This window comes from Dermochelys coriacea, chromosome 2 (genome assembly GCF_009764565.3).
Source record: "Dermochelys coriacea isolate rDerCor1 chromosome 2, rDerCor1.pri.v4, whole genome shotgun sequence".
In the NCBI taxonomy this organism is placed as follows: Eukaryota; Metazoa; Chordata; order Testudines; family Dermochelyidae; genus Dermochelys; species Dermochelys coriacea.
Genome location: NC_050069.1, coordinates 69,116,113 through 69,129,053, shown reverse-complemented (window position 1 = coordinate 69,129,053; position 12,941 = coordinate 69,116,113). Strand labels below are relative to the sequence as shown.

Below are 12,941 nucleotides of genomic sequence, written 5' to 3'. Positions count from 1 at the left end.
TTTATGTCTGATTTTGTAACCAAGTAGTTCTTAAATGAGATGAAACTTGGGAGTAAGCAAGACCGATCAGACTCCTGAAAAGGGTTCAGCTGTCTGGAAAGACTGAGAGCCATTGCCCTATGACACTTCCTCTCTTTTCATAAGTATTTTGAAAAGCAGTGAGATGGTTAGTAACATTGATATTTAAAGCATTATTAGCGACATTTAAGTTAGCACCCATTGAAATGCATGGAGCAGTTCACACTTCAGTGCTATTGTTTCAAGGGCTCTGTAAGCTTGGACAGACATCTTTCCTTTGGTTGCACTCCAGATTTTAACAGTTTTCTTTGCAGTATAATAGCTAGAGACTTCATTTTGTTTTAAATGAAAGCACAGACTCTGAAGAATATTTGAAAGATCTGTATGAACCTCTCAAAAATAGTGCTTTATTATCCTCCTTGGACATGTCCCTCACTTCGGGGAAACACTGCCTTAGATACACAGATATAACATTTCAAATTACTGCCTATGCATGGAAGTGAAATATTCTGCAGAACTAATAAGTAAAGGCAGTGGCAATGCAACTTTTTCTATTCAGCCCCAATTATAATATATAATATTGTCCTGGAGGAACTACCTTTAACAATATGAGATTAGGTCAATCTCTCCATGTCCATTAAATCCCACAATCTCTTAGCTGTGAGTGCCCATAAAGATAACAGCTATGTTAATTTGTGACCTCGATACCCATTACTTATGGAACTAAGACATCACTACATTAACTTTTATTTGCTTTAATGAATTATGTACATATGTTGAGAGGAAAATATGCCTGTACTGATGGAAAGAAGACAGAACAGTTGAGGATAAAAAATACTGATTAACAGACAGCTATCAGAACAAGTATGACATCTTTAAACACCTAAAGTATCATATAGAAGAGAATTGATCTAAGAAAGAAATAAACCTGAAGAAATAACCCATTATGTCCATTAACTGTTACATACGAATTTTGATTAGCTGGTATCTGACATCTTCAGAGCAGTGTGGTTTTGGTCCCTTGTCTTCCGGTCTCTGACACCGTCCAGATTGTTGAAAATACCAGCATACTCTACAGCAAGGAGTAGCACTTTCTTAGATACAAAGCTGAGGAGACAAACAGCATTTCTAGTTAGTCTTGATGGTATTTTTTAACTATCCACCCACTAATTCTAACTAACAAGGAAAAAATAAATTAATACTACATATAAACAGAAAATCAAATATCTGTCAGGAATGGTCTAGGTATACTTGGTCCTGCCTCAGCATGGGTGGATGGTATAGATGACCTCTTGAGATCCCTTCCAGCCCTACATTTCCACGATATAATACTTTACATCCCCAACATCAGTCTTCACACCACGTTTAACAATCCAAGTTTACAAATGAGGAAACAGAAGAGAGAGATTAAGCCATTTGACCAAGAGCACAGAGCTAGTCAGAGGCAATTTTAGAACTTGGGAGTTCCTGACTTATGGCCCCAAGTGCCTTCCTGCAGATCACACTGTCTTATAACTTGTGAAAATCCTTGAAATAACTTTTACTTGTGTATACGTTTATCTGAGAAGTGTGTTGGAGGCAGTCGTTGAAACCACCCTTTCTTCGTAGTTCTGTCGGTAACTAGTCTGAAAATTGATAGTCCAGCATCATATCTTATTGCACATTTTTACTAGCTTTGTATTCTGTTTAGCTACCAGGTATTTGGTGGTGGGGGAAGGGGAAAGAAATCCCATTCTTACTTTTTCAAAGAAGAAAGGCAATTGGTCAGAGGCATGAACACATAAAACTTCTCCTCTCGAATTGCATCCACGATCTTCCTGCCTGCATACTCTACATCCAAAATAGGAAATAAAAGTGGCCTCCTGGTAAAATAGGACATGTAGTTATTAAAAAACTGTAAAACTTGACTTCTCGAATCACTTACTTCAAAACTGATAATTTCCCTCCTTCCTCCCACTTCAAATGGAAAGTTTTGCTTCTTGCAAAAAAGTAAAGATTCTCCATTCTTAGGCCAGGTTTTCACTTAACGTTTTTGACCTAGTTACATCACTCAGGAGTGCGAAAGATTCACACCCCTGAGCAACATAGGTAAGCTGGCGTAACCCCCAGTGTAGATGATACTATACGGACCTTCCATAGGTCTTGCATTGACCTAGTTACTGTTTCTCAGAGAGGTGGATTAACTAGTGACGGAAAACCCCTTACCATTGCTGTAGGAAGCACTTACAGTAGGGATCTAAAGCAGCACAGCTGCAGCACCATAGCTGTGCTGCTGTAGCACCTGTAGTGCAGATGTAGCTTTAGAGTCCTGCTGTAAGTAAAATAATTAGTAAAAACTGTTGATAACTGTGAAATTTTAACTAATAAATAGCATTCACACAGGGCCCGTTCTGGAGTCCACTGAACTCAATGGGAGTCTTACCCATAGTTTACATGTTAAATGTTTACCAAATAATGCTCTTTTGTGGCTAAGTCGTCAGATCTCTGTATGTGCAAATGCATCCATAAACTCTGGGCAATTTTCTGCAGTTACATATACAACTGTGTGGGCAATTTATACACTCACATGCACACAAAGAGGTGACAAAATTTGGCCCCTACGTCAAACTGATTGCCTTTTATGATCTGATTTTCATTTGGTCTTATCACTGACGATGTGAGTTGTGCGCTTTTCCCAGCTGTGTGTCACAAAGTGATGCGGTCTGCATGAACTTGTTATTTTAGAGAGAGAGCTAAAGTTTAGTGCTGGTGAGCTGTGCAGGTGGCAGAGCTCTAAAGACTAAGTTCTATCTGTAGCATAACTTCCTCAGCACCTCATCTGCCAACAACACTTCTTGCCTGCCTGAGTGAGGGCAGTTTGTAATGCCAGCAGGTGTCCACTACAGGCTAATTCAAGAGAAAAATTTTATTTCAAGTAGGCCACTGAATTGATGTGGGTCCCTATACACTTTGAGATGGAATCTGAAATAGTGACCTATAAGGCAAGGCTCCCTATCTTGCTACCAAATCCAAGCTAGTCACCCGTGTTTGAGTGCACACAGTGCATGGAGTCCACACACAAGATTACAGGGTTTGTGAATTGTACCTCCCCATAGTGTCTGGTATTATTAGACTATGTCTACATTATGGATCATATGCCAGCATAGCTATGTCGGCATAGCCCTCTAGCATAGACGCAGCCAATACCGAGCGAAGGAGTTTTTCAGTCAGTGTAGGAACACCACCTCCATAAACGACAGTAGCTACACTGACAGAAGAACTCTGCTGTTGACATAGCTGCATCTACTCTGGTGGTTTTGTTGGCATAGCTATGTCAGACCAGCGTGTATTTTCCCCCCCACAGCCATGACTGATGTAGCTACGCTGATATAATTTAAACCTTAGGCACATACATAATTACATCTATTTATTGCATATACCATACATTCGGACCTGTACATTTTTCATTTGTTCCAGTGGATGATTTCAAGTTATCTGCTTCATCAGAGGCAGGGACTAAACCCTGCTGAGCCGTCACTCTTGCAAATATGATGGGGAAGCTCCCCACCTAGGCTCTTGCTGGAATGTTTGTGAGTCTGACATGGCAGGGCTTTCCCTTAGTTTCCAAGCATACACTGCCATACCTAGTCTCCTTTAAGTAGGTATATTGTCCAAACGTAAGCAACAAAAAACAGCCAATCAGCTCACCACCTTATGCCCTACGGTTTCATGGGCTCCTCTCACAGGGTCTCTGGTAATCCTCCTCCTTGCTGCTTCCCAGTCCCAGCCAGCTCCCTTCTCAGCCACTCCTTGTTCACTAGTTTTGCTCTCAGCCAGTTCTTCTACTCTTCTGGAACAGCAGCTCAGCTCCAGGGCATCCTTTCTGGGCAGCTGACTGCTGCCACTCCACTGTGGTTCCTCTCTCCTAGTTACTCCCCCTCCTCCTGTCCTCTGACAGGCCTTTAGAGGCCCAGGTGTAGCCGCACCCCTTTTTTTTGGCTTTATTGGCCACAGTTGCTCTGACACAGGGAAGCTGGACCAACTTAGCCTGCAGGGGTCAGTTACCCTGTGACAGCATCCTTCTTTACTACTCTGGGGGCTGGGGAGAGAGCCCTGGAGGGGACACTGGGCAGAGCCCCAGACTTGCCAAGTACTACTTCAGCTGCTTAGGTCTGCATGCAGACAGCACTCTGAACTGTCAGAATGGTTACTGACTGATGAGCAGAGCCCTTGTGGTAGTGCACAGAAAAACCGAGAACAATTGCATTGCTTGAAGCTGCTAGACCAGTGCTTTTGTCTACATTGGCACTGCAATGGTGCAGTGCCATTAGGGTGGATGATATAGTTGTCAGTCTTACTCAGAGGAAGAGCAATCACAATGATAATGTGAGCACCTGTGCACCATTGGTAGTGATTGTATGTGGCCATGTGATGTGTTACAGGTGGCTAGGGGGCTGGAAAACTGATTGCAAAGCCAATATTCTCTAGTGTAGGTAACATCATAAACCAGTACGTGTTTAGACTTCAGTGACCATTACAGATGTTTTAAGGGGTGATGCAAATAAATTTGACTAAGTTCTGTGCTTCGCCTTCCAGAGAAGCAGCACTAAGGCATAGCTCAGGAGGACGGGAAGCAAATCTGGCTTTAAACCACCTGTTTATTTCTCACTTTTGAGCTGCTTTCAGGGCTGGAATGGCTTCTGATGTAAATTAGAACAGCTCCACGGATGCTCTGACTTATGACAGTCTTTCCAGAGCCATCTATGGGTTACTCCACATCCTAGAACAGACTCAGCTTCCCCTTCTATATGCAACATTCCCCCTTTGTCTTCCTGCATACTCCTATATAAGTTTGGGTATGAGTTCAGGCACTAAGGCTTTGTCTATGCTAAAGAGTCTATGCCAGCCTAACCCCCTAGTGTAGACACAACGTACATTGACAGGAATTTTTCTGTCAGCATTGGAAAACTTCCTCCATGAACGTCATTAGCTATGTCAACAGAAGTACTCTTCTGTTGGCATAGCTGTGTTTACACTGTGAGTTTTATTGGCAGATACGTAGTCAGAGGTAAAAAGAAAAGGAGTACTTGTGGCACCTTAGAGACTAACAAATTTATTAGAGCATAAGCTTTCGTGAGCTACAGCTCACTTCATCGGATGCATTACAGACTAACACGGCTGCTACTCTGAAAGTAGTCAGAGGTGTCTTTTTCACACCTCTCACTAACATGGCTAGGCCAGTACCAGTTTTAAGTGTAGACCGAGGTTTAGTGTTCTGCATTTCTCAGGCAGATGCAAAAGTGAAATAAGCTGAAATGAACTAAGGCCACTTTACTTCTTAATTAGAGCATCCACATAGGGGTATAATGCACTTTAACTAATGCACTTTAAATTCACACTTTTAGTTAATTCAGCTTAACTTCTTGTGTAGACAAGCCTTCGGTTATCAACACACTACCATGCCTAATTTTCACCTGCCTGAAAGAAGTGTCCAGTTCAGGCATTATCCAAAGCTAGTTTAGTCAATGGGCTTTGGTTCAGACACTTAGTGCTGCACCTCAGCAATGTCCCTCTTCTTTACAGGTAAGTCAGCTGGACCACATACATGCTGTAGAAATGCATTTCTGAGTAAAAGTCCACTGCCAGTAAGACTTTTGTGCTGTCTGTGCTCATGTCAGTTACTGGTCATGTGTGCTAAAGTGGATTCATTATTCATGGCTTTGTGCACTTATAAGCCATACAAATGGTATTAAAAAACAAAGCCAACTTTAAAATGGCTGGAGACTGAAAAAATGATTTCTACTGTTTACTAATTATATTTTCATACACGCTGTGACAGACTGACAATTTCCTGCAATGTCCTGAATAAATTTCATTGAATTAAGTTAAATCATATTGAATTATGTTAATACCTTTGGGGTCCATTATATTAAAAATGCAATTGTGTATGTGTTATTGTAGCATTGCATGTATTTCCATAAGAAGAGTAAATAGGAGAACAGCATGGGCTGATAAGGCAAATGCACTCAGGCTATAACATTTTCAGAGAAGCCACTTCCCTTGAGAGGCTCACATATACTAGTTCAAAATGGATTATCTAGGGACCAAAAGACAAAGAAAAGGTTTTTGGATAAATAGCCTGGTTTTCAACTGGCTCGGGGCCTTCTTCCTGAGCCAACAAATTGACAGAACCTCTGGTCCACAAAGGCCCCCAATCTTTAGGGTGGGGTTGGAAGGACTGGGCAAACTGAGACCCCATAAAACTGTGCTTGTTCTGAACTCAAGCTGTGATGAGCTTGTGCTCACAAAGGAAACCCCTGGAAGTGGTGTTGAAGGATTGCTGCTGCCAGAGCCCATGTTAGCATTGGGGAGCAGGGGGAATTATTTGGTAAGCTTATTAGCACGCATCTAGGTTCTTTATTGATTTTAATGTGTTTTCTCTGTAGTGTTTTTACCTTATAAAGTAATAAAGTAGGCGTGCACAGGAAGTGTTGTGTGGTACCTTATTACTGTAGCAATTATACCTGTTAACTGTCTCTGAAGAGAAAGCAAGCAGGCATCCTTGGGCAACTTGTCTGTGCTGGGAATAACAGAGCGAAGGCAGGGAACTGTGCTGCTTGGAAATACCTTGGTCAGAAGAGAGACTATGTGGGTCTCCACACAAGAAATGCAACAGCTGGGGAGCTGGAAGCATGAGAGTGGGTGCCCTTGGCTGGACCACTGAGGGAGAGGGCAGTTGCCCTGAATGGTGGCAAATGCTAGATCTAAAGTCAACCATTTTTAGTATTCCACATGCAATTGCTTAATATGCAAAATATAAGAAGTTTTACTTACGAGACACGAATACCTGTGGATACTTCTGTATTTATGAAAGAAGGACGGATGATGGTGGTTTTAATGCCTTTCTTTCCTGCAGCCTGCAACTCAAAAGCTAATGACTCCAGAAAGCCAATTATTGCAAATTTACTTGCATTATAATCTGTAAAGAGAAGAAAAAAGGAATATTCAAAACACATCATTAGCATCATAGCAAGTGTTACTGCCTGAATTTAAATTTTTAGAATAAAATACTTAAACTTTGATAATAATGAGTTATGTTACACTACTTTCTGTTTTGTCAAAGGGCCCAATTGTGCAACCCTTACTCATGTTGGTGAGCATTTATTGATGCGAGTTCAATGGAACTATTCATGCAAGAAAGAGCTCACTAGCATGAGCAAGGTTTTCATTACTGGACCATTAGTTTTTCACAGCATAAGACTTATAATCTGACAACATACTCTGACAAGAGTCGCTGAGATGTTGAAACATTTCAGTTTCTTACTGGAGCTCAGGTACAGCATTGGTATGCGTGGAAAGAGCATCTTGGATATATACATGCAAATAACAGACCAAACATGCTATTAGTTTCAGAACACCTGGATCCAGTACTACCCCAAGAAGCTTACACTGGAATAGAAACTATTTCCTTTGCTAAACTCTAAAGGCACTACCTTCTCAATGCTCTCTTCATCCTCAATTCTTTCATGTCCAATTCCTTCTCTTCCCTGGATATATCCTCAGCAAACTCATCTGCTCCCAAGACTCCCATTATCATTATCCTCTGGTAGCAAGGACTCTCAAATCTAACTATCTCTTGTTCAGTCTTCGCAAAAAGAAAAGGAGTACTTGTGGCACCTTAGAGACTAACAAATTTATTAGAGCATAAGCTTTCGTGAGCTACAGCTCACAAACTTGTTCAGTCTTGTGGCTCTAGTTGTCTTAGACATCTTCTCTGGGATGTCCTTCTGCATGTCAAACTTGATCTTTCCAAAACTGAATTCTCATCTTTCCTACTAATCCCTCCCCATGTCATCTTCCTCCATTACCAATGGCAACTCCATCATCATTCTATTGCCCAGGCTTGCAATGTGGATGTCATTAAGGTTCCACATCCTTAATACAGGCTTTTCCTAACTTTTGGTGTTTGTCTTTTCAACTTTAACAACATTCTTTTAACAAGTTTTTTTAAAGAATAAAAAGTAGAAAAATTATATTATACACAAGTGTAATATTCCTTTCCCTCCACTTGTGCTAGAAGACTAACTTTAATAAACGACAGCGGGTGTAGTCTTATTCTTTGAAACAGTGTGTTACATGTGCAGGAGTAGCCCCATTTTATAGCCAGAAAGATTCTGCCAAATCTAACTACTCAGATATGCTGATAGGAAGTGTAATTAAGTGGCTGAGAGTTAGGACTGTCATGTTAAAGACATGATTACATTCTCAGATTCTCAATGGAGTATGTGGTCTTGCCTAATAGAAATTGGGAAGAATACAGAATTATTAATACCAATCAATAGAAGAAGCTAGACATGCTCCTAATATCCTGGCTGCTAGCACCATGGTATTTTGAGAGGAAATATGAGAAGCTGGATGATCCATTTTGTCTGTGTGGAATGCAGAAGTGAGAGGTTGGGAAGCATGCAACATGTGGATGGTCTGTTCAGAAATTTTAATAGCAAGCTCTACTGAGAAAAACACAAAAGAAAAATGGAGAATTTTAACAGCTTATAACTCATTGAATCAGAATGGATTTTCATGGGGATCATAAAAGGCACCTGTATGACACCAGGACCATCCCCCTACTAAATATAAAGTTCTAGTTGCAAACCATGGAGGCAACAGAGCTCTTTGCAAAATGTCAGAAAAAATGATAATGGGAAATATTAGGCAATGTTCTTGAAGGGATCACTGCTGTGTCCCCTGTGATGATTGAATTATCTGTTTGCTATGGTGCATATTGCTCTTTCCAGTCTGTGAAGCCTGCAGTGGGCTTGTCTATGCTAAACAGGTATAATCATCATAGTTCTCTCCTTCAATCTGCTCATAATTTTTACAAATACTTGCAGGTTTTTCATGAGTTTATACTATCTTTCATAATAGATTAAGACAATGTTCCTTTAAAAAGCTGGATGAGATTTCAGAAGTAAAATGGTTAACTCTGAGTGTATATTTACATTAATTCAGAATAGCTCTACAGCACACTAACCTGTCAGTTTATTGGCACCAATAAGTCCAGTTCCACTTGAGATACTAACCAAGTATACACGGTTACAGGCAATCATAGCTGGAAGGAAGGCTTTGCAAGTCTATGGAACACATAAGAAACCACACAATTAGGTATCAGTTAAAATTAGTTCATTCTATAATTAGGTTTTACAACTTCAATTACTTTTCAAAGCTTCATTTTTGAAAATAGGAGATATAAGATAATGACTTTTCAAGGAGTAAGCTTTCCCCTAAAATCATGGAGATTTGTCAGCGCAGAGATTATTCTTATTTCATCCGCTTAGTGTTTCCTTCTGGTTTGACTTTGCAAGACTCACTGAGTGTTTTAAATTAGTCATAATGATCCACTAAGGGGAGCTAGAAACCAACTTGTCAGGCAGACGGAGGCAAAATGATGGTAGGTGCAGGCAGATGGTAGGTGTAAGGCCTGTTAGCCATGCGGCAATTCTCAAAAAGGGCCATATTTTTGGAGTTTAGTGTATCTACCCTAAACAGCCCCACATTACACATCATTTGAAAACTTATTTTATGTACTATGGCAAGACACCTTTCACCTCAGCTGACTTGGTGTTTCTCCCTCGGGCTATGGGGGCCTGGTGTAAATCAGTGCCACTCTGCCACGTTTTGAATTCCTCACTTTGTTTTTTTTTTCTTCAGTTTTTACAAGGTGGACTTCAGGGTAGGCCAGAGGAGCTCTCCTGAGCAAAACAAAAAAACAAATTCACAATGCAAAAAGAATACCTTTCCCTGCCCCCTCTCTGTGGCATTGCCTTACTTCGCTGACTTCTCGTTGATAGTTCTTCCCCAAACAGAAGTTAACGTAGGTCTTTCCACCTAAGGGGAGGGGAGCACTCTTCCACCCAGGAGAAGCCTTGCCTCCCTGCTGCCACTAGTCCTCCTGCAGCTTGCTTCTCATCCCTCCCTCATACCAGAAGAGGGTTTTTTAAGAATCACCAGAGGCCCTTAATTGGTTCAGGCATCTCTAGCTAACCTGAGAACTTCTTTTCAGTTCACAGGGAAAAGGGCCTTCACCATTCTAGGGCTGATATATCTGCCTTCCACCCTCTCTCATGCAGGCGAGCCGTGCTTGCCTTATTGCCGAAGAAGGGGGACCTCCGCAACTTACGGAACTGGCGTCCCGTCTTGCTCCTCAGCACGAACTACAAAGTCGTAGCCAAAGCCATCTCGCTGTGGCTGGGGTCTGTGCTGGCGGACGTGATCCACCCAGACCAGACCTACACCGACTGGAGCCGTACCAGCTTTGATAATCTCTATCTGGTCCTGGATCTTCTGGAGCTTGGGTGTAGGGATGGTCTGTCATTCGCCCTCCTGTCCTTAGATCAGGAGAATGCGTTTGACAGGGTGGATCATGGATATCTCCTGGGCACTCTGTGAGTGTTAGGCTTCGGACCCCGGTTTGTGGGCTTTCTCCAGGTGCTGTATGCCTCCACGGAGTGTCTGGTCAGGCTCAACTGGACCCTGACCAAACCGGTCAGCTTTGGGCGGGGAGTACAGCAGGGGCCCCTCTCTGGCCAGCTGTATGCTCTGGTGATTGAGCTCTTCCTTTGTCTCCTCCATCGGAGACTGACGGGGTTGGTGCTGCGAGAGCCGGAGCTGCGGCTGGTTCTGTCAGCATACGCCAATGACGTGCTCCTCATGGTCCAAGACCCGGGCAACTTGGTGCGGGTGGAGGCTTGCCAGGGCGTCTACTCAGCAGCTTCCTCCTCCCCGGTCAAGAGCTCTGGCCTGGTGGTTGGGGACAGGTGGCAGGCGAGCTCCTTCCCACCCGTGCTTCAGGCCATCCGGTGGAGCGCAGATCCGCTGTTCTGTCTTGGCGTTTACCTTTCTGCCACGCATCTGGCCATCTGCTGGAGAACTGGCATGGTTTAGAGGGCAGAGTGACAGAGCGGCTCCGGAAATGGACAGGACTACTCTGGTGCCTCTCCCTTCGAGGGAGGGCACTGGTGCTCAATCAATTAGTCCTGTCCATGCTCTGGCACTGGCTCAACAGCCTGGTCCCGGCCCCGGATTTCCTTGCCAACCACCGGACAGCGATTCTGGAGTTCTTTTGGCCAGGAGTGCACTGGGTCTCTGCAGAGGTCCTCCACCTGCCCCTGGAGAAGGGAGGGCAGGGTCTGAAGTGCCTGTGCACTCAGGTCCATGTCTTCTGCCTCCAGGCCCTGCAGGTATGGTGCAGGTAGTCCGGCATGGAGCGTACTGGTGCATGCCTTCCTGCGCCGCTTCTGAGGGCTCTGATACGACTGACAGCTCCTTTATCTCCATCCTCTCTGGGCTGCTGTTCTTCTACCAGGACCTGCTCCAGAACCGGAAACTGTTCTCGGCGACCAGGTCCATGGCAGCCACCGAGGGTGCAGATCTCCTGGCGGAGCCCCTGCTACACAACTCCCAGCTCCGTGTGCAGGTGGCGGAGTCCCCCTCGTGTGCCAGAGGTTGGTCTTGGCAGAAGTCATCAGAGTCAGAGACCTCCTGGACCACAATCGGGGAGACTGGCTGGATTCCCTGATGCTTGTTCAGCGCATGGGGCTCTCCAGACTCATACTCCCAGGTGCGTACTTCAGGAGGTGAGGGCTGCTTTACCGCCCACTGCTCAGGTTTACCTCAACCGGGTTCTGCGAGAGGGCACACCCCACCCACGCTCCACCCCAGGCCATCTGGACCTTTTCATCGGGCCCCTGCCCCATGGACCCAACTGGCCCCTCTGTGCCTTCACCGTGAGCTGGCTGAATTATTTGCAGCAGGTTCATTTCCACATCACGCCAAGGAAACATCTATACACGCTCGCACTCCACACCCTTTACTTCCTCAGCCTTGCGTCCCATCCCAACAAAGTGGCGGCACTTCTTGCCACCTCTAGAGGGTGAGGAGCCCCAGTGGGTCAGCCTATATTCCACCCTGGTTCCGAAGCCCGCCGGGGATATCAGTTGGCAGCTCCTTCATGGGGCCATGAACACAGGCATGTACTTGGTACGGTTTACCCCTGGTCCTGGACACCTGTCCCCTCTGCAGCGAGAGGGAGACCTTGGCGCACGTTTACTTGGAGTGCGCCAGGTTGCAGCCCCTATTCTGGCTCCTCAAAAATATTTTGTTACGTTTCTGGTTGCACTTTTTCCCTCACCTCCTTATCTATGCACTCCCTATCCATGGCCCCACAAAGCCACGGGACCTCTTGGTCAGCCTCCTCCTAGTCCTGGCTAAAATGGCCATTTATAAAACCAGGGAGAGAAGGCTGGCCGATGCGGTCTCCTATGACTGTGGGGCCTATTTCCGATCCTCTGTTCTTTCATGCATCCGGGAAGAGTTCCTCTGGGCGGTGTCTGCTGGCTCCCTTGATGCCTTCGAGGAGCAGTGGGTGCTGTGTGAGGTTCTCTGCTTGGTGTCCCCGTCAGGTTTCCTTCATTTGACCCTTTGACCTCACTTCTGTCCCTGTTTTTTCATTAGTTGTCCTCCAGAATCATTTGGTTTCCAGGTCCTGTGGAACTTCCCCTTAGGCTGGGGGAGGTCCTCTAGCAGTGGGCAGGCTTCCGACCACCCACCTCCTGGATCCCAATAGGACCACTTTTTTATAGCTGTCAGGTCTGACTTTGCCACAGTACATTTAGATGAGGTAGGATCTGAAGCTGTTAGTGGTGCCGTAAGCCTGCAGGCCAGGTGAAACAATGGTACCCAGAATGAGAAAGTGTCATTTTTTTGCACTGTTCCAGAAACACTGGAACATGACTACTGTTTAAGTTAATTTCAACACCTTACTGTGGTGTTTATTGGTCAAACCTACCAAATGACAATTTAATAAAAGACTTTTATTGGTTTTGCATGGGCAATTTTTTTTTCAGAAGTGATGAAGCTGTTTAGCATGTGGCAAAAATGGTGAATAT

General features: G+C 44.3%; 1 protein-coding gene across 2 annotated transcripts in view; it reads right to left on the bottom strand.

The window, feature by feature from the left end:
• Window positions 1-584: 584 nt before the first annotated feature.
• The window catches only part of LOC119851473 (epidermal retinol dehydrogenase 2-like), a 39,738-nt gene continuing 27,381 nt past the window's right edge, over window positions 585-12,941 (bottom strand). For both annotated transcript variants that reach the window (XM_038391360.2, XM_043507834.1), the window contains 4 exons: window positions 9,029-9,128; window positions 6,832-6,976; window positions 1,758-1,880; window positions 585-1,125 (listed from right to left, as the gene is read on the bottom strand). In XM_038391360.2, the coding sequence (XP_038247288.2) occupies window positions 996-1,125; window positions 1,758-1,880; window positions 6,832-6,976; window positions 9,029-9,128 (498 nt within the window). In that variant the 3' untranslated portion in view covers window positions 585-995. The remainder of the gene's footprint in view (window positions 1,126-1,757; window positions 1,881-6,831; window positions 6,977-9,028; window positions 9,129-12,941) is intronic.